This window comes from Pan troglodytes, chromosome 11 (assembly GCF_028858775.2).
Source record: "Pan troglodytes isolate AG18354 chromosome 11, NHGRI_mPanTro3-v2.0_pri, whole genome shotgun sequence".
In the NCBI taxonomy this organism is placed as follows: Eukaryota; Metazoa; Chordata; class Mammalia; order Primates; family Hominidae; genus Pan; species Pan troglodytes.
Genome location: NC_072409.2, coordinates 41,848,066 through 41,869,735, shown reverse-complemented (window position 1 = coordinate 41,869,735; position 21,670 = coordinate 41,848,066). Strand labels below are relative to the sequence as shown.

Below are 21,670 nucleotides of genomic sequence, written 5' to 3'. Positions count from 1 at the left end.
ACACAGTCAAAAATCTGCATATAGCTTTGGGCCTCCCAAAAACTTAACTAGTAATAGTCTATTTTTGACCAGAAGCCTTACCAATAACATAAACTGTCAATAACATATTTTATATGTGATATTTATTACATACTTATATTCTTACAATAAAGTAAGCTAGAGAAAAGAAAATGCTATTATGAAAATCACAAGGAAGAGAAAATATATTTTCTATTCATTAAGTGGAAGCGGAGCATCATAAAGGTCTTCATTTTCTTTTTTTTTCCTTGTGACAGTTTTGCTCTGTCACCCAGGCTGGAGTGCAATGGCGTGATCTCAGCTTACTGCAACCCCTGCCTCCCTGGTTCAAGCCATTCTCTTGCCTCAGCCTCCCAAGCAGCTGGGATTACAGCTGTGTGCCACCAAACCCAGCTAATTTTTGTATTCTTAGTAGAGACAGGGTTTTGCCATGTTGGCCAGGCTGGTCTCAAACTCCTGGGCTCAAGTGATCTGCCTGCCTCAGGCTTCCAAAGTGCTGGGATTACAGCCGTGAGCTGCCATGCCCCACTGAGATTTTTTTTTCTTTGATTCATGTGTTATTTAGAAGTATGTTTTTAATCTCCAAGTATTTGGGGATTTTTCCACTTATTGCTTTTGAGTATAATTCCATTGTGGTCTGGGATCAGGCATGCTATGAGTTCTATTATTTTACATTTGTTAAGGTGTGTTTTAGGGTACAGAATGCAGTCTATCTTGGTGCGTGTTGCATGTGAGCTTGAGAAGAATGTGTGCTATTCTGCTATTGGATGAAGTAATCTGGAAATGTCAATTATATCCAGTTTAGTGATGGTGCTGTTGAGTTCAACTATGTGCTTACTGATTTTCTGCCTGCTGGACCTATCCATTTCTGATAGAGGGGTGTTGAAATCTCCACCTATAACAGTGGATTCATCTATTTCTCTTTGCAGTTCTATCAGGTTTTACTTTGTTGTCAGGAACATACACATCGAGAATTACTATGTCTTCAGTAGGAACTGACTCCTGACCCCTTCATCCTTATGTAATAGCTCCCTTCATCCCTGATAACTTTCCTTGCTCTGAACTTAGCTTTGTCTGAGAGCACTATAACTATTCCCACTTTCTTTTTATTTGTGTTAGCACATTAAATCTTTCTCCATTCATATACTTTTTTTCTTTTGAGACAGAGTTTCGCTCTTATTGGCTAGGCTGGAGTGCAATGGCGCGATATCGGCTCACTGCAACCTCCGCCTCCCGGGTTCAAGCGATTCTCCGGCCTCAGCCTCCTGAGTAGCTAGGGTTACAGGCACCCGCCACCATGCCCAGCTAATTTTTTGTATTTGTAGTAGAAATAGGGTTTACCATGAGCCACCGTGCCCGGCAATAACAAAATATTTCTAATTCCCTCATCTTGTCTCTTGTATCTTTGCTGTTATTCACTTATATGTAAGTGTCATTCACTTATATATAAGCATATGTAAGCATATCTATATATAAATATATATACATACATAAGCACACATAAACACACATACATTGTTGGTATTATTATTTTGAACTGTTATCTGTAAGATCAACTAAGAATAAGAAAAATAAGGCCAGGCGTGGTAGCTTACCCCTGTAATCCCAGCATTTTGGGAGGCAGAGGTGGGCAGATCACCTGAGGTCAGGAGTTCGAGACCAGCCTGGCAAACATGGTGAAACCCTGTCTCTACTAAAAATACAAAAATTAGCCAGTTTTGGTGGCAGTCACCTGTAATACCAGCTACTCGGGAGGTTGAGGCAGGGGAATCACCTGAATCTGGGAGAAGGAGGTTGCAGTGAGCCAAGATCGTGCCATTGCACTCCAGCCTGGGTGACAAGAGGAAAACTCTGTCTCAAAAAAAAAAAAAAAAGAAAAAGAAAAGTATTTTACCTTCACTCACTTATTCTCCAATGCCCTTCCTTTTTTTAATGTAGATCTGAGTTTCTAATCTGTATCACTTTCCTTCTTTCTGAGAAACTTCTTTTAAATTTCTTGCATGACAGGTCTACTGGCAACAATGTCCCTCATTTTTTGTCTGAAGAATGTCTTTAGTTATCCTTCACTTTAGAAGGATAATTTTTTTCCTTCTGTTAGAAAGTTATTGAAGGATAATTTTGCAGAGTACTGAATTCTAGATTGGTGACTTTCCTCTTAACAGTTTAAATATTTCACTCCACTCTCTTCTTGCTTGCATGGTTTCTGAGGGGAAGTTGGATGTAATTCTTATTTTTGCTCTTGTATAGGTAAGGTGGTTTATTTCCCTCTGCCTTCTTTCAAATTTTCTTTTCTTTTTTTTTTTTTTTTTTTTGATACAGAGTCTCACGCTGTCACTCAGGCTGGAGTGCAGTGGTGCAATCTTGGCTCCTTGCAACCTCTGCCTCCGGGTTCAAGTGATTCTCGTGTCTCACCCTCAAGTAGCGGGGATTACAGGAACACACCACCGTGCCCAACTAAGTTTTGTATTTTTGATAGAGATGGGGTTTCACCATGTTGGCCAAGCTGGTCTTGAACTCTTGACCTCAGGTGATCTGTTCGCCTCAGCCTCCCAAAGTGCTGGAATTACAGGCATGTGCCACCACACCCAGCTAATTTTTGTATTTTTAGTAGAAATGTGGTTTTACCATGTTGGCCAGGCTGGGCTCGAACTCCTGACCTCAGGTGATCTGCCTGCCTTGGCCTCCCAAAGTGCTGGGATTACAGGTGTGAGCCACTGCGCCCAGCCAAGATTTTTTATCTTTGATTTTCTGAAGTTTGACTACGATATGCCTAGGTGTCTTTTTTTTTTTTGGCATTTACTATGCTTGCTGTTTTCTGAATTTCTTGAATCTACAGTCTGATGTTTGACATTAACTTGGGGAAATTTTCAGTCTTTATTGCTTCTAATATTTCTTCTGTTAGTTTCTTTCTTATGATTTCCCATGATTCATGTTATGTCTTTTGTAGTTGTCTCTCAGTTCTTGGATTTTGTTTTGTATTTTTTGCCTTTGCTTTTCAGTTTCTAGTGTCATATCCTCAAGCTCAGAGATTATTTCCTCAGCCACATCCAGTCTACTAATAATCCCATCAAAGGCATTCTTCATTTCTATTCCAATGTTGTTAACTTCTAGCATTTCTTTTGATTCTTAGAATTTCCATCTCTCTGCTTACATTACTCATTTGTTCTTGGATGTTGTGTTTCTCCTTTAAAGTCTTGAGCACATTAATCATAGTTTAAAAAAAAATTGGTCTGATTAATTCCAACATTCTTGCAATATCTGAATCTGGTTCCAGTGCTCGTTCTGTCTTTTCAAATTGTTTTTTGTCTTTTCATATGCCTTATAATTCCTTCTTGGTAGTGGACACGATGTGCTGAGAAAGGAAAAAAAAAAAGGTCTTCATTCTCATCTTCACCTGGAGCAGGCTAAGGAGCAGGAGGAGGAGGAGGAGGAGGAGGAGGGGTTGGTTTTGCTGTCTCAAGTGAGGCAGAGGCGGAAGAGGTGACAGGGGAGCCAGGCACACTTGGTATAACTGTCTCCCAGGCTGGAGTGCAGTGGCACCATCTCGGCTCCCTGCAAGCTCTGCCTCCCGGGTTCACGGGTTCACGCCATTCTCCTGCCTCAGCCTCCGGAGCAGCTGGGATTACAGGCGCCCTCCACCACGTCCCGCTAATTTTTTGTATTTTCAGTAGAGACGGGGGTTTCACCGCGTTAGCCAGGATGGTCTCCATCTCCTGACCTCGTGATCCACCAGCCTCGGCCTCCCAAAGTGCTGGGATTACAGGCGTGAGCCACCGTACCCGGCCCACACTTGGTATAACTTCAATTGAAAAAAAAATCTACATATAACTGGACCCGTGCAGTTTGAACCTATGTTGTTCAAGGGTCAACTGTATATAATTTTTGTGTAAGCATGTGATTCAGCGGTATGAAGTCTAAAATCAGCAAAGGTCACCTTTAGTACATAAAAAAAGCACAAAATAGTTAAAATGAGAAATTTCATTTTTATTGAATAAAAACATTATACAAACATGAAGATATATTCAAATATTTGAATACATTAGTTTTTTTTGTAACTTTATATGCTTCATATAAAAGTACTGAGTTCAAAGCAGTATTATACTTGCTAATCATTACCAAAATTCTGATTTTGCTATACTTTTCATCAGGATTTCTGGGACACCTCCCAACTAAACATATTAAGATTCTAGAAAAATAGGCCGGGCGCGGTGGCTCATGCCTATAATCCTAGCACTTTGGGAGGCTGAGGCAGGCAGATCACCTGAGGTCGGGAGTTTGAGACCAGCCTGACCGACATGGAGAAACTCCATCTTTACTAAAAAATAGAAACTTAGCCAGGCATGGTGGTGCATGCCTGTAATCTCAGCTACTCGGGAGGCTGAGGCAGGAGAATCGCTTGAACCCGGGAGGTGGAGGTTGCAGTGAGCCGAGATCGTGCCATTGCACTCCATCCTGTGCAACAAGAGTGAAACTCCGTCTCAAAAAAAAAAAAAAAGATTCTAGAAAAATAAAAGATGACAAGTCTCCCAAATAAGAGCAGTTTGAGGGTGAGAAATAGCAGTCCTCTAGGAATGCATAACTAAACCATAGTGTACATTTAAGTTACCAAGTTTTAAAAAATTTTAACAATTCTTTACTGGGAATGGTGGCTAACGCCTGCAATTCTAGCACTTTGGGAGGCCGAGGCAGATGGATCACCTGAGGTATGGAGTTCGAGACCAGCCTGGCCAACATGGTGGAACCCCGTCTCTACTAAAAGTAGCCAGGTATGGTGGCGGGTGCCTGTAATCCCAGCTACTTGGGAGGCTGAGGCAGAATTGCTTGAACCAAGGAGGCGGAAGTTGCAGTGAGCTGAGATTGAGCCATTGCACTCCAGCCTGGGCAACAGAGCAAGACTCCATCTCAAAAAAAAAAAAAAAAAAAAAAAAAAGCCAGGCAAGGTGGCTCACACCTGTAATCCCAGCACATTGGGAGGCTGAGGTGGGCGGATCATGAGGTCAGGAGGTCAAGACCATCCTGGCTGTTATAACACAGTGAAACCCCGTCTCTAATAAAAATACAAAAAATTAGCCGGGCGTGGTGGTGGGTGCCTGTAGTCCCAGCTACTCGGGAGGCTGAGGCAGGAGAATGGCGTGAACCCAGGAGGCGGAACTTGCAGTGAGCCGAGTTCATGCCACTGCACTCCAGCCTGGGCAACAGAGTGAGACTCCATCTCAAAAAAAAAAAAAAAATTCTTATAGTTCCCTTTCAAAAAGCACACTGACCATATTTTTAAATACGTATCTTAAATATCTAAAACAATTTTTTTCTCCATAGCTCCCCCAACCCCCCAAAATCCTAGTGAAACGGATAGCAAGTATGTAGTTTGAGAAGGTGCTGTGGACACTGGCTATATGTGAAATGTTCGGATTGCCACACTTCCTCTGAGTAAAGCAATTACGATGGAAAAGTGGACTACAGCTTATATAATTTTGCTCTTTTGTGAAGGTTGTTATGTGGCATAAAATTGTCCTATAATGTTTAAAGACCTTTTCCTGGCCCTACAATATTAATCATGCTCATTATATAACAGTTGGGAAATACAGAAAAGTACAGAAAAGAAAATAATAACACTAATCTTAACACAGAGATACCTACTGGCAACATTTTGGTGTTTATTTCCTGTCTTTTTCCAAAGCATACAAAAATACAAATATATACATACAAAAATGCAGTTACATTGTTGACAGATTTGATATTTTGCCTTCTTCACTGAATATAATGGTCTTGTGTTGCTCTCCTGTCCCCTTACATACTGTCAGAATTTATATTGCCAAAAAACTTTCACTGACTGAATATACCATAATGTAAAATAATTTAGAGTATTTATGATTTTATAGCTTTTAAAGTTATATTTTGTATATTCATTTTTTTTGTATAAAATGTTAAAAGTTATAAAATGGAAGTATATAACATATTTTGACAACTGATGCTTCCCAGCATGCAATTCAACAGGTTCAAGCCCCCTTTATGCTTCCCTAACTCCTCAAAGGCTGGGAAGGGACAGCAGGTTAGACACTGCACGAGGATATTACACCCAGGCATTGAAGGTCACATTCCAGAAGGTCCAGTTGAAAGTGACTGAGTGCATTTTAAGTCACACATGGATAACTGAAGGTCTGTTTGTAAAGTTCACATGCTGAACTCCTACAAGCTGTAAAACAGAGTTGATAGGTTTGTGATCCAACCTATTCCTATCGCGGTGTATAAAATGGATGTTGTTACCTAGAAGAGAATAAGAATAAAAGGCTGAGGCATAGTATTATTCATCAGATTTACTGCTTACTAAAATCAAGGAAGCTTTTCAACCTTTAATTAGTCCAAAGGGAAAAATTAATTACCTGGAGTGCATTATATTCTCTATATAATGCCATAATAATTTTTAATCATGGTAATAAAGTATGACAAGGATTATGGTTAAATAAGAGCCATACTTGATGTTTTATGAGATCCAAGGGGAAAGATTTTTAAATTATAACCTTCTGTTAGGTTTTATTAAATATAATTAAATAAAATGTCCTGTCAGACGGGCAGAATACGGAACTCACGTAGATATCAAGCTGGAAAATCACATCTGTTTCTTAAATCTAATAATAGAATAAATATAATAAGGAAATAAATCACTCACTTCAAAAAATCCACTCCCAAATACTGATTTAACAGGCTATCTGTATTATAACCATAGCCCAAAAGAGGCTCTAAAATAAGGCCTTAAAAGACTATCAGTTACAATACACTTAGATGTTCACAATCCTTACATCTGTTCAAATACAGATTTTATAATTTATAATCATAAATTTACAATCTAGTTTCTGTTTGATTCTTGAACTCAAGACCAGAATTTTAACTTAAACCATTAGATTAAGTGTATGAGGCATGTTTTCATTTTTTTTTTTTTTTTTTTTTTTGAGACGGAGGCTCGCTTTGTCGCCAGGCTGGAGTGCAGTGGCATGATCTCGGCTCACTGCAACCTCCGCCTTCTGGGTTCAAGAGATTCTCTTGCCTCAGCCTCCCGAGTAGCTGGGACTACAGGCTTGCACCACCACGCCCAGCTAATTTTTGTATTTTGAGTAGAGACGGGGTTTCACCAGATGGCCAGGATGCTCTTGATCTCCTGATCTTGTGATCCGCCCACCTCGGCCTCCCAAAGTGCTGGGATTACAGGTGTAAGCCACTGCGCCCAGCCATGAGGCATGTTTTCTAAGCACAGCTGGTCTTCTGCATCCATGGGTTCCGCATCCTCATTCAACAAACCACGGATTGAAAATATTCAGAAAAAAAGGATAGCTGCATATCTGCTGAATATGTACAGACATTTTTTTTTCCTGGTCATTATTCCCTAAATAGTACAGTACAACAACTATTTACATTGCATTTGGTATTATAAGTAAACTAGAGATGATTTAAAGTGCAGGGGAGGACGTGCATAGGTTAGATCCAAATACTACAGCATTTTACGTGAGACACTTGAGCATCTCAGATTCTGGGATCCACTGCAGGTCCAGGAACCAATCCGCCATGGATGCTGAGGGATGACTGAATGGTCCCAAGTTGGCACACAAATGATGCTCTCCATGTGCTCTTTCTTCTTTACTTATTTATTTTTTGGGGCAGTGTCTTGGTCTCTCGCCCAGGCTGTAGTGCAGTGGTGTGATTTTGGCTCACTGCCAACCTCCACTTCCCAGGTTCAAGCGATTATCCTGCCTCAGCCTCCCTAGTAGCTGGAACTACAGGTGCATGCCACCATACCCGGCTAATTTTTTGTATTTTTAGTAGAGATGGGGTTTCACTGTGTTAGTCAGGATTGTCTCGATCTCCTGACCTTGTGATCTGCCCACCTTGGGCTCCCAAAGTGTTGGGATTACAGGTGTGAGCCACCGCGCCCAGCCCATGTACTCTTTATTCTTACACAACAGAAGATGCGGACAAATGATTCAGAGACATGGAGATAAGGGACTTAAAAACATCCCCTTTTGGGTCTGAGGATGGAAATAAGTTGTTCAGAAATATGGCTAATGTCATTCTGGGCTAATGCATAGGATTCATTCTCATTAATCAGGGCTTCTTTTTATAACGAATCTGTTATAAATTCATGAGAGGGAGGCAAAGGGAGATTTTGGCTACAATGTTCCAGCTGCAAAAAGCCCAAAAATCATATTACTTAGTCAAAACCCTCATTCTAAAAAATATGGTATTGGCTGGGTGTGGTGGCTCACACCTGTAATCCCAGCACTTTGGGAGGCAGAGGTGGGCAGATCACGAAGTCAAGTAATTGAGACCATTCTGGCCAACCTGGTGAAACCTCGCCTCTACTAAAAATACAAAAATTAGCTGGGTGTGGTGGCAGGCGCCTGTAGTCCCAGCTACTAGGGAGACTGAGGCAGGAAAATCGCTTGATCCCGGGAGGCGGAGGTTGTAGTGAGCCGAGATTACACCACTGCACTCCAGCCTGGTGACAGAGCAAGGCTCCGTCTCAAAAAAAAAAAAAGGTATTTATGAAAGTAAATATTACTCATATAACTCTTATAAGCTATGCTCATTAAGCAGACAGTTTTAAAGAGGAAGAAAAAACAAAAAGATGATCTTACAACATAGTGATTTAGGCTTTTGGGCCCTGTCTGATAAGGGTGTTTGTCCTTTGTTGCAATGCTGGAACACAGTAGAGATCTAATCAGTTACAATACACTTAGATGTCCACAATCCTTACATCTGTTCAAATACATCTGTTCAAACACTTAGCAGAGACGAGCCAAAGCAATCTCAGGTGGTCCACACCCATCAATAAAGTTAACAGTGTGTGGCTTATAGTCGGACCTCAATCCCATTCTTTTTTATTTTTTGAGAGGGAGTTTCCTTCTTGTCACCCAGGCTGGAGTGCAGTGGCACGATCTGGGCTCACTGCAACCTCCGCCTCCCAGGTTCAAGTGATTCTCCTGCCTTAGCCTCCCAAGTAGGTGGGATTACAAGCATGCACCACCACGCCTGGCTAATTTTTTGTACTTTTAGTAGAGACGGGGTTTCACCAAGTTGGCCAGGCTGGTCTGGAACTCCTGGCCTCAAGTGATCCACCAATCTCAGCCTCCCAAAATGCTGGGATTATAGGTGTGAGCCACCATGCCCGGCCTCAATCCCAATCTTATGGGATGAGCTGTCCCTAGCACTGACTAACTTGCTGACACTGAGTAAGTCTCCTAGTTTTGTTAGGTATAAATAACTACATGGATTCTTTTTTTTTTTTTTTTGAGGCAGAGTCTCACTCTCTCACCCAGGCTGGAGTGCAGTGGTGCGATCTCGGCGCACTGCAAGCTCCGCCTCCCAGGTTCACGCCAGTCTCCTGCCTCAGCCTCCCGAGTAGCTGGGACTACAGGCACCCGCCACCACGTCCGGCTAATTTTTTTTTGTATTTTTAGTAGAGACAGGGTTTCACCGTGTTAGCCAGGATGGTCTCGATCTCCTGACCTCGTGATCCGCCCGCCTTGGCCTCCCAAAGTGCTGGGATTACAGGCGTAAACCACCGCGCCCGGCTGGATTCTTTTCTTGAAAAAAAAGGCACGTGACGATTTTCCCCTATTCGGAAATGTTCATCTCCACTGAACATTCCTAAATAGCGGAGTGTGTGACAGCCATATACAGATCGCCAGCCCACAGGTGACTGTGGGAAATCATCTAGGCATGGGATGATGGGCACGCTCATCAAATACATAAACATCAAAATATACAGAAGCCTTTGAAAACAAAAGATGCCCCCCTACAAAAGCACAGCATCCTGACTGTAATGCCAAGATGTCCATTTGTACAGGGTGTCTGCTTTATGAAGAAAATGGTGGCCTCTGGGTGGGGCGCGGTGGCTCATGCCTGTAATCCCAACACTTTGGGAGGCCGAGGTGGGAGGATCACGAGGTCAGGAGACCGAGACCATCCTGGCTAACATGGTGAAACCCCGTCTCTACTAAAAATACAAAAAATTAGCTGGGCGTCGTGGCGGGCACCTGTAGTCCCAGCTACTCGGGAGGCTGAGGCAGGAGAATGGCGTGAACCCGGGAGGCAGAGCTTGCAGTGAGCAGAGATTGCGCCACTGCACTCCAGCCTGGGCGACAGAGCGAGACTCCCTCTCGAAAAAAAAAAAAAAAGGAAAAGAAAAGAAAATGGCGGCCTCTGAACTTGTAAAAAGCACAAGACGTCTACTGCTGAACCTGGGCTTTGATGCTTACCTGGACCTAAAATGAGGGTTCCACCTTGCTGAGCTGGGTCTCCTTGAAAATCAAAGAGAGGGCCAGTCACTGCCCGCCACAGGCTCTGAAGGCTTCCTGAGAGTAGATTTGATTTTACGTGGGGGCTCTGTCCTGAAATGTCGAAAATTGTCTTTAGATGTCATTTTATATTCAATTTGATATTAAGAAGATAATGTATTTCTATAAAACATTCTCTTTCTTCCTTGAAAGAATGGTTTCTCAATCTTTTACCATCAACATTTTGGCTCAGATCATTCTTTGTCCTGTGCGATATACGGTGTTTTGCAACATCCTTGCCTTCTATACCCACTAAATACCAGTGGCACCGTTTACCAAGTTGTAAAAACCAAAAATGTCTTCAGACAATGCCAAATGTCTCCCAAGGGAGAGAGGAGTAAATGTCCCAGTTAAGAACTACTGCTTTAAAGGAAACGTGATGACGGACCCACATCATTTTCTGCCACAGAAAAATGTCAACTATAGACTTCTCAAATTAGCAGTGCTTTCCACTTTAATTCCCCATTTATACTCTGTTTAGTCTCACTTATTAATAGGCAGCTACAGTCCTTTTCAAGAGACATTGTGACACAGACTGCTACGTGTTGGTCAAAACCTGTTTCCTCTTTCTGGGTCCACAGCTAAAGTATATTTTCCAGTCTTAGTTGCAGTTAGGCAAGGCATGTGACTATGTTATAAACAATGAATGAAATGATCTGTGCTGCTTCCAGGCCAAGCTCCTCCCACAAGTGATTCTCATGTTCCTTCTACATTCTTGGAAGGCTTGGGTTGAAGGTGGCAAAGCACAAGATGGAGGGTGCCTGGATCCCGGAACTGCTGCTCAAGAGGAAAGGCATCCAAATAGAAAAACCGTTCTTGAAAAAAATTTTTTTTTTGAGATGGAGTTTCACTCTCGTTGCCCAGGCTGGAGTGCAATGGCGCAATCTTGGCTCACTGCAACCTCCGCCATCTGGATTCAAGCGATTCTCCTACCTCAGCCTCCCAAGTGGCTGGGATTACAGGCATGTGCCACCACGCCCGGCTAGTTTTCTATTTTTAGTACAGATGGGGTTTCTCCATGTTGGTCAGGCTGGTCTCAAACTCCTGACCTCAGGTGATCTGCCCGCCTCGGCCTCCCAAAGTGCTGGGATTACAAGCATAAGCCACCGCAGCCGGTCCCGTTCTTGAAATTTAAGATAAAAAGAAATAACCTCCTACCATGTCATGCTACTGAGACATGGGGGCTTAGCTGTGACAACAGCCACTGCAGCTACCTCTTCACTTCTCCTTGGCTGTCAGTTTTCTATTTCTGTTATCACAGTGGCTAATACTTAATTTCCACTTCACTGGAGCAAAGAGACTCAGTCTCTTTATTCTCCTTGTAATTAATTTTTCTCCTATCCTTGCCATGTATGTCTTACTTTTAACTTTTTATTTTAATGACTATGCAGCCTTTGGCCTGCCTAATTTCTGAATATTTCCAAACACCTATTATTTCTCCTCATCTCTTCAACTCTTTGATTTCTTTCATGTTTACATTATAATGAGCATTTATCTTACCAAGAAACAAATACAGGCTCACTAGCATAGAGACTTGAGTAAAAGATTAAGTTTTACTTTGTTTTTTAAGAGACAGGGTCATGCTCTGTTGCTCAGGCTGGAGTGCAGTGGCACAATCATAGCTCACTGCAGCCTCAAACTCCTGGGCTCAAGCGATCCTCCCCTGTCAGCTTCCTAAGTAGCTGCGACCACGGGTTCATGCCACCAATCCTGGCTAATTAAAACTTTTTTGTTGTTGTTGAGATGGGGTCTCACTTTGTTGCCCAGGCCGGTCTCAAATTCCTGGCCTCAAGTGATCCTCCCACCTCCGCCTCCCAAAGTGCTGGGATTACAAGTGTGAGCCACCATGCCTGGCCTTGAATTTTACTATCTTATAGGATTCTACATGTGAAATAAATGCTCAGAAATCCAAACTCTCTCCTTATTTTCTAAAATGCAAAAGAAAATTTTGAGACAGGGAATCAATCCGTCACCCAGGCGGGAGTGCAGTGGCACGATCACTGCTCATTGCAGCCTCAACCTCCCAGGCTCCAATCGATTCTCCCGCCTCAGCCTCCCGCATAGCAGGGAGTACAGGCATGCACCATGCCCAGCTAATTTTTGTATTTTTTTGTAGAGACAGGGTCTGGCCATGTTGCCCAGGCTGGTCTCAAACTCCTACACTCAAGAAGTCCTCCCACCTTGGCCTCCCAAAGTGCTAGGAATGCAGGTGTGAGCCACCACACCCAGCCCAAACTCTCTTCTTATGTCCAAAGAAGGGGTCAATTAATATTTCAGAAATTTTAGAAATTCAACTTGAGATTCCATAGCCTAGAACTAAGTAATCTTTGTTGTCAAGCACAATCTAGTTTTGCCAGTTTGAATTTACTTCTTTTGTGTCAAATTCCTGTTTTTCAGTCTTCTACAAACCCAGTACTCCCTTGTATGTAATGGCTTCATTTTCTTATTCTTCATCTTTATAAAATAGGCACCATTAATTTTAAATTATAATTGTATAATATATTTTTAGTGCCTTAGTTTTCAAGTGAGACTATTCTGAGACTGATTTTGAGATTTATGCTTTATGTTTTTTTTAGGGAGAAACCTCAAAAAAATTATTTTATGAGAACCTAATATTTTGTTTGGCAATGCAGTCCTTCAACACAGGTTGAAGTAGTGAAGATTTGAATACACCCTCTCTTATAATTACAAGCATATATTCAACTTAGTATTCATCTATTTAGTTTGCAATTCCATATCTTTATTGTGACAATGAATAGTGAGGTGTTACTAAAGTGAAACTCACAGTTTATATCTAAAGTGCTAAATTTTTTTTTTTTGAGACAGAGTTTCGCTCTTGTTGCCCAGGCTAGAGTGCAATGGCACAATCTTGGCTCACCACAACCTCTGCCTTCTGGGGTCAAGCAATTCTCCTGCCTCAGTCTCCCGAGTAGCTGGGATTACAGATGTGCACCACCACACCGGGCTAATTTCATATTTTTAGTAGAGACGGGGTTTCTCCATGTTGGTCAGGCTGGTCATGAACTCCTGACTTCAGGTGATCCACCCGCCTTGGCCTCCCAAAGTGCTGGGATTACAGGCGTGAGCCACCGCGCCCAGCCCTAAAGTGCTAAATAATTAAACAGACCTTACACATGTTGAGACTCAGTTACAGCACATGAAAACTGTGTACCAAAAAGTAAGGTTCACAATCTGTACTGCTATGATTTCCTATACTAAAGAGAGAGAAACAAGCAGACTCTATGTTTATGCCAGCTCATCATTAGCTCTGATCAAGTTTAGGTCTTTTTCTTTAAAAACATCTATAAAGGAGCCGGGTGCGGTGGCTCATGCCTGTAACCCCAGCACTTTGGGAGGCCGAGGTGGGTGGATCACCTGAGGTCGGGAGTTCGAGACCAGCCTGACCAACATGGAGAAACCCTGTCTCTACTAAAAATACAAAATTAGCAGGGCATGGTGGTGCATGCCTGTAATCCCAGCTACCCAGGAGGCTGAGGCAGGAGAATCACTTGAACCCAGGAGGTGGAGGTTGCAGTGAGCCGAGATCACACCATCACACTCTAGCCTGGACAACAAGAGTGAAACTCTGTTTCAAAACAAAAAATTAAAAAAAACCCATCAATAAAGGGATCAGCAACTCTGCCTCACAAACAGCTCCCAGACCTATCCCCTCCTCTCTATCCCCTCTTCAAGCCTTGTCATTTCTTTCTAGCTTATGTCTGCCCTACAACCCTGTCACAAATATCACTGGCTCTGGTTTGGCCAGCTCCAATCCCTGCTCCACATGGGTTATATGACTGTCTCACTTCTCTGCTTCAAACACTTGTATAATTCCCCAGCTGCTTCATAATAAATCCAAACTCCTTGGCACATTACCCCAGGCTCAACATGAACTGGCTGTAACTTATCCCTTGGCTCACACCAATTCCCCTAACTGGGTCTTACACTCTGGCCAGAGGTAGGGACCTGTATTTTTCTGAAGGAGTCATGTTTTCTCATGCCTTTGTGCTTTTGCACATGCTACTTTCTGTCTAGAGCATCCTTCCCTACCCTCATTTCACCCAGCTAACTCCTTTCAGAGTGAGCTGAGACTTCATCTCCTCTGAGAAGCCCTCCCAGATCCTACTGCACTTAAATTGCTGACAAAGGTATTTCTAGTCAGGAATACCTCCCTCCATCACTGGCCCTTAGATGGTATTGTAATTAGCTGTTTGTGCCTGTCTCCCAGAGTAGATGATGAGTCTGCATGGTGGGGACTATGTATTTTATCACTGTCCTCCTGGGAGCATCCAACACAGTGGGTATCAAACAAGAGGTCGATAATATTTATTCAAAATTATTGATTTTTGTTTGAATTGAGTTCTCTTATCTGGCATTTCACAAACACACACAAGCAGTACAACTCAAGTTTTCTAAGCTCTATTAATTACAAAGAACTGTGGCAAGGGCAGAGAACACAGATAATGTAAAGATGAATAAACATGAAACTCTTCAACTAACTATACTCTCTGGTCCCCTTAAGTGCAATAATAGAGTATATAATAAAGTGCAGGGTGCTGCGAAAGCAAAAGGGAAGCAATGACTTCTGCTTGAAGAGTGATTCAGAGCCCCTTTCAGTTGGGTGATTTCAAACGATAAGTGGGATTTCCTCAATTAAAGGAGATGGGGTATTAAAGACATGGTACTGAGGTATAAAATTATGTGAACTTAATACTACTTTCCGTTTAATTACAAAAGTAAAATATACTTGTAAAAAACACAAAAGCCAATTTTCTCACTCCCCTCCTTGAGGTAAACACTACCATATCTTTTAAAACCTATTTCATCATGTGCGCACACGTGCACACACGATCTTTATGAAAATCCTTTTTGTTTTCACAAAAATGGAACCACATTGAAAACACTTCTGCAACTTATTTCCATTGAATAGTGCTTTGCTAACAGCCTTCCATGTCATTACACCCAGAAAATGAATCTTCTGGAGCCTGGTGTATCTGGACCACTTATTAGAATAATAAAAAGCAGCCTGAGGCTGGGTGCAGTGGCTCATGCCTATAATCCCAGCACTTTGGGAGGCCGAGACAGGTCAGGAGTTCGAGACCAGCCTGGCAAACATGGGGAAACCCTGTCTCTACTAAAAATATAAAAAATTAGCTGGGCGTAGTGGCAAGCACCTGTAATCCTAGCTACTTAGGAGGCTGAAGCAGGAGAATCATTCGAATCCGGGAGGTGGAGGTTGCAGTGAGCCGAGATCACACCACTGCACTCCTGCCCCAGCAACAGAGTGAGACTCCATCTCAAAAAAAACAAAAAAGCCTGATTTATGAATTGACCATGTTTCCCTATGCATATATACACAAATATGAACATACACCACCAGTGTTTTCTATTTGAGACATGTTATGTCTTACCTGAGGAAGCAATTTCTTCACCTCTTTTCATTCCCAATCTTTTATAAATTTCTCTCTCAGGATCGACATAGATTTCATGAGAATATCCAGTCAGTTTGCAAAAAGGCTGAAAAGAGAGAATGGTTGGAATTTTTACAAGAACAAATGAGAGAAAAGTAATGATACTCTAACTTCAGCCAATTTAGCCTACATTTAGTGGCTTAAATAATGTAATTTTTATGTCTGAAACAGATTTTATTCATTAGTCTCCCAATGTACTAGATATTTACCTCAATATGATGGTAGGATGACTGTCCAATCACTATAAGGGTGACATTTGCTTCCTTAGGAGAAAAAAAAGGACATGTATATATCATTAGAAATTATGCATGTTTTACACAACATCCCTTAACCCAACTCTTATGTTTCATTCTAATGCCACCTATAGGCTTCTAGAGGAATGGAATACACAGCAAAATTGTGTGAGTTAATGCAAAGATACGTATAGTAAAATATTAATTCAGATGCTTCTTTTGCTAAGTAGGAATTTCCAGACTTACACATAAGACCTAAAACTATAAAACTACTAGAAGAAAACTACAAAACTGCTACATGACATGGGTGTAAACAATGATTTGTAGAATATGACCTCAAAAATACAGGCAACAAAAGCAAAAATAGACAAATGGGACTATATCAAACTAAAAAGCTTCTGCACAGCCAAGGAAACAATCAACAGAGAAGAGACAACTCACAGATTGAGAGAAAATATCTGCAAACTATACATCTGATAAGGGGCAAATATCCAAAGTGTAAAAGAAATTCAAACAATTTTGCAAGAAAACAACATAGCCTGATTAAAAAATGGACAAAGGGCTGAGCATGGTGGCTTACGCCTGTAATCCCAGCACTTTGGGAGGCCAAGTCAGGTGGATCACCTGAGGTCAGGAGATCAAGACCAGCCTGACCAACATGGTGAAACCCCATCTCCACTAAAAATACAAAAATTAGCTGGGTGTGGTGGCATGTGCCTGTAATCCCAGCTACTCTGGAGACTGAGGCAGGAGAATCACTTGAACCTAGGAGGCAAAGGTTGTAGTCAGCCGAGATTGTGCCACTGCTCTCCAGGCTGGGGGGCAGAATAAGACTCCGCCTCAAAAAAAAAAAAAAAAAGAAATGGCCAAGAGATATATGAAAAGATGCTCAAAATCACTACTCATCAGTGAAATACAAATTAAAACTACAATGATATAACCTCACACTTGTTAAACAGCTATCAGTAAGATGCAAGATAAGCGTTGGTGAGGATGTGGAGAAAAAGGAACTTTTGTACACTGTTGTTAGGAATGTAAATTAGTACAGCCATTATGGAAAACAGTCTGGAAGTTACTAAAATTAAAAATAGAACTATAATATGATCCAGCAATCCCACTACTGGGCATTTATTCAAAGGAAATGAAATCAGTATGTTGAAGAGATATCTGCACTCCCATGTTTTATTACAGCATGATTCACAATACCAAGATATAGAAGCAACCTCAGTGTTCAACAATGGATAAATATAAAGAAAATGCGGTATCGGCCGGGCGCGGTGGCTCACGCCTGTAATCTCAGCACTTTGGGAGGCCAAGGCAGGCAGATCACGAGGTCAGGAGATCGAGACCATACTGGCTAACACGGTGAAACCCGTCTCTACTAAAAATACAAAAAATTAGCCAGGCGTGGTGGCGGGCGCCTGTAGGCCCAGCTACTCAGGAGGCTGAGGCAGGAGAATGGTGTGAACCCGGGCGGCGGAGCTTGCAGTGAGCTGAGATCGCGCCACTGCACTCCAGCCTGGGCGATAGACTGAGACTCCATCTCAAAAAAAAAAAAAAGAAAAGAAAAGAAAATACGGTATCACATTTGGTCATAAAAAAGAAAGACATTTTTCTGTTATTTGCGACAACACTAGATGCACCTGGAGGACATCGTGTAAGTGAAATAAGCCAGGCACAGGAAGAAAAACACCGCATGATCTCACTTACCTATGGAAACGAAAAAAGTAGAGTGTAATGATGGTTACCAGAGACTGGTTACTCAGGGATAAGGAAAAGGGAGATGATCAAAGGGTACAAAGTTTCAGTTAAACAAGAGGAATAACTTTTAGAGATCTGCTGCACACCATGGTGACTATAGTTAACAATGTATACTTCAAAATTGCTAAAAGACTAGTTTTTACACGTTGTCATCACAAAAAACTAAAATCACTATCTGACATGATGGATGTATTATCTCGATTTAATCATTCCACAACGTAAATGCCTATGAAAATATTACACTGTATCCCATAAACACATACAATTATATATGTCAATTTTTAAAAAGAGAATAAAAGGATATGCAGAGGAACAGTCAAAACATTGTTTTCAAAATGATATAGTAAATAATTCTCTATATTCTCCCCAAAGACATTCTTTTTTAAAAACTCTGTAGCACAGTTGTTGTTGTTTTTTTCTTTTAGAGACGGAGTCTTACTCTGTCGCCCAGGCTGGAGTGCAGTGGTGCAATTTCGGCTCACTGCAACCTCCGCCTCCCGGGTTCACGCCATTCTCCTGCCTCAGCCTCCTGAGTAGCTGGGCCTACAGGCGCCCGCCACCAAGCCCGGGTAATTTTTGGTATTTTTAGTAGAGTCAGGGTTTCACCGTGTTAGCCAGGATGGTCTCGATCTCCTGACCTCGTGATCCGCCCGCCTCGGCCTCCCAAAGTGCTGGGATTACAGGCGTGAGCCACCGCGCCCGGCCGCACAGTTATTTAATCAATGTTATTTTTTCACATCCTGATTGATAAGGTCTGCTGAAAGAACATCTGTTTTATAAAGGCTGCTCAATGCCTTTCCTCAAAAAGCTCACTTGGGCACAAACCTATCTGTGCCTCAAGAAAAATAAGTATGTGGTTGTCCTAGGGACATGGAACTTGCAGCCTATTAACATAAACATTTGCACCTTTACGATATATTAGTATTTTCCCATAATGAGCAGCTATTTGGAGTGTAACAAAAAATAAAGGGAAGAAAATAACCATTTCCAGCATTTGTTTTAGGGCATTATCAGTCAACTTTTGAGAACAGGCACTAGGTTACCAGGCAACACCACAATTGTTAGTACGTTTACCACCAGGCAGCACCCAATGAGTTAGGGCAGAAATAGATCTCTGACGTCTCACTCCTTTTGGAGGGGCGAGGGTGGAGAGAGCTGCGGGGAGGGGCAATCCAGGCTGCAAGTTCCGCGCTGGAGCCGCGTCCTCCCCCGCCCCGCTCGCAAGGTCGGCAGAAGCGGGCACTGGGCCGCCCACGCTGGGAAACTCACTTGTAAGAAACTCTTGGGGATTTTGGCCAGATCCTCTACGTATTCCTTGCAGATGTAACACAGGAAATGCTGAAAGCCAAAACGGCAGAGAGGGCAAGTTAGTAAAGCAGCACCCTCGGGCCCCGAAGGATCCCTGTACTTCGCCGTGCGTGACGCGAGCAAAGGCGACGCCCGCGGGGCCGGGACCGGCGGCTCGGGCGCCCGGCGCGTGGGAAGCGGGCCTCGCCCTCGCCCTCTCCCTGCCCCGCCCTAGTTGGGAAGCGGCCGCGACTGGGCAGGCTGCCTTCCCGTTTCCGTCCTAAGAAGCAGGAGGCGCGGCTCGCATCCCGGTAGCCTGCCCGGGACTCTGGGCCGCGCTTCCCTTCCAGCCCCGCCGCCCGCTCACCCGCACGAACACCACCACGGCGCGGCGCTCCCGGAACAGCGCGCCGAACGGTACCCGCTGCCCGCGGGCGTCCAGCACCGGCAGCTCGGCCACGGCGGCCGCCAGGGGCTGCCCGCTGTCGGGGCCGCTCGGGGCCGGGACCAGGGCGGCGGCGCCGCTAACCTGCCGCGTGACCGGGGCGGGCGCGGCCATGACGCGGGGCGGCCGAGGGCCTGGGTCCGCTCTGCCAGCGCGGACCGGGGCGGGGCGCGCAGAGGCTGGGCGCGGTGGGCGGGGCGGGGCGTGCAGAGGTGGGGCCTGGCAAGTCACGGTTTCCGCGGCGCGGCGCGGGCCTGGGAGCTGTCGGAGTGAAGCCCACGGGCGGTTCTGACTCAGCTCTCAGGGTAGGGGACAGAGAGAGAAAGTAAGGTCCGTCCACGGCGAGCAAGCATTATTGAGGAAGAAAGCCGCCCGCGCCCTCCATGGCCACCTGAGCGGATGTTCTCACCTATTCGAGAACTAATGGGTGTATGTGTAAAAGGTGGGCTAGGGCCGGGCCCACGTTTTGTAAACACACAGGCCGGGCCTGTAATCCTAGCGACTTGGGAGACCGAGGCGGGAAGATTACTTGAGGCCAGGAGTTCGAGACCAGCCTGGGTAGGTAACAGAGGGCAACGCCATCTCCGTTTTTTAAAAAAATAAAGAAATAAAAGGTGAGCTGGGTGGGATGAGGATGATGAAGTTAGATGACTTAGCAGCTGTTTTGTAGAAATCCCACACTTCCAATTCAGTTTCTCCTGGGGTGGGTAGGCAGACATAGGGAAATCTGGGGATCTCAGCCTTTGTGAGACCAAACTGGCCCTGGATTTAGAGGTTCATCTTTCTCTGGGGTTTCTCATGGGTGCTAACTGTGTGTCCAAGATTTCCAGAGCAGGACCAGATAACATTCAGGCTCTTTGTCTTCATAAGTTTACTCACTCTTGTGTATGGATTTGGGGTTCAGAAAGTACATCCTTTATCTATGGCCTTTGTTGAGCTGAAGAATATTTCTGGGGCGGAGTGCTAGGCAGGTCTATGTGACTGATGTGACTCTGCCACAAAGTGCAGGAAAGGGGGATGCTGCATCCTCTGGCTTTCACCTGTGTGAAGATTTTATACTTTATTGAGCACACATTAAGTGCTCTGTTTGAGAAGCTCTGCAGAGTATTTAGAAAATTTTAAGCATAGATCTGTTTCTAAGTCAAGATAGTTTCTTTCTGAGACAGGGTGTCGCTGTGTCGCCCAGGCTGGAATGCATTGGCACGATCATGGCTCACTGCAGCCTCCACCTCCTGAGCTCAAGCAGTCCTCCTGCCTCAGCCTCCCAAGTAGCTGTGATCACAGGCATGCACCACCATGCCTGGCAAATTTTTTTTTAGATTTGTTTTTGTAGAGACAAGGGTCTCCCTATGTTGCCCAGGCTGGTTTTGAACTCCTGGGCTCAAGCAATCCTCTTGCCTTGGTCTCCCAAAGTCCTGGGGTTACAGGCATGAGCCACTGGGCCTGGCCAGGAGCTTTATGAGTTTTTGGAAATAAATGCATGACCAAAGTGCAGGCTGATGAATAGCACTCAAAACAGGCAGTTTGCCAGATGTCACCTAATTTATTGTAAGCAGTGTTTTGGTAAGCAGAAATTGATATACAGATAAGAATGGTGGTATTTTGGCAGCTCTGATTAATTGCTGATATCAATGAATGAAAAATTTTCTTTGACATTACTGCTTTCAGTGTCATATTTCATGTGAAATAAATTACAGGTTAGACAATTTCATTTTGAAATACAAAGAGTCACATGACTTAGTTTTTGCAGAGTGATGAACTCAGAAATCATCAAAAAATAGTTTTGTAGCAGGAATAGTAGCCATGCAGAAATGCAGAAATTAGAAGGTATTGTCTAGGGAGCATCAGTACATGACTGAATGAGACACTGAGAGATGAAGTGCCTGTGACAGTTATCAACTTGCTTCTCAGCTCCAAATTAACCCTTCACTATATACTCTGTGACAATGGACAGACTTCCTCTAAGCATCTAACCTTTGCAATGGGCAATATATTAAGCATTTTCAATAGACAGTGTTGGCAGGACATTGCAGGAGGAAGGGGATTTCAAATAGCCTCTTGAGGGTAGCGGGTGGGGCTCTGCCTCTGGCACTTTACCAGGATACACACTTCCTTGGCAACACTGCA

The 21,670-nt window shown here is 43.5% G+C and overlaps 1 protein-coding gene across 2 annotated transcripts; it reads right to left on the bottom strand.

The window, feature by feature from the left end:
• Nucleotides 1-5,648: 5,648 nt before the first annotated feature.
• On the bottom strand, nucleotides 5,649-19,722 carry PRXL2C (peroxiredoxin like 2C). 2 transcript variants are annotated; one of them, XM_520707.8, is made up of 6 exons: nucleotides 19,466-19,722; nucleotides 19,081-19,149; nucleotides 16,027-16,080; nucleotides 15,758-15,863; nucleotides 10,269-10,400; nucleotides 5,649-6,282 (listed from the first exon to the last, which is right to left on the bottom strand). In XM_520707.8, the coding sequence occupies exons 1-6, from the start codon at nucleotides 19,655-19,657 to the stop codon at nucleotides 6,155-6,157; spliced, it is 681 nt and encodes a 226-aa protein (XP_520707.2). In that variant the 5' UTR covers nucleotides 19,658-19,722; the 3' UTR covers nucleotides 5,649-6,154. The 2 variants fall into 2 exon arrangements, with proteins under 2 accessions (XP_520707.2, XP_063643713.1); XM_063787643.1 differs by lacking the exon at nucleotides 10,269-10,400 and having other exon boundaries at nucleotides 19,466-19,715.
• Between the last annotated feature and the right edge of the window lie 1,948 nt (nucleotides 19,723-21,670).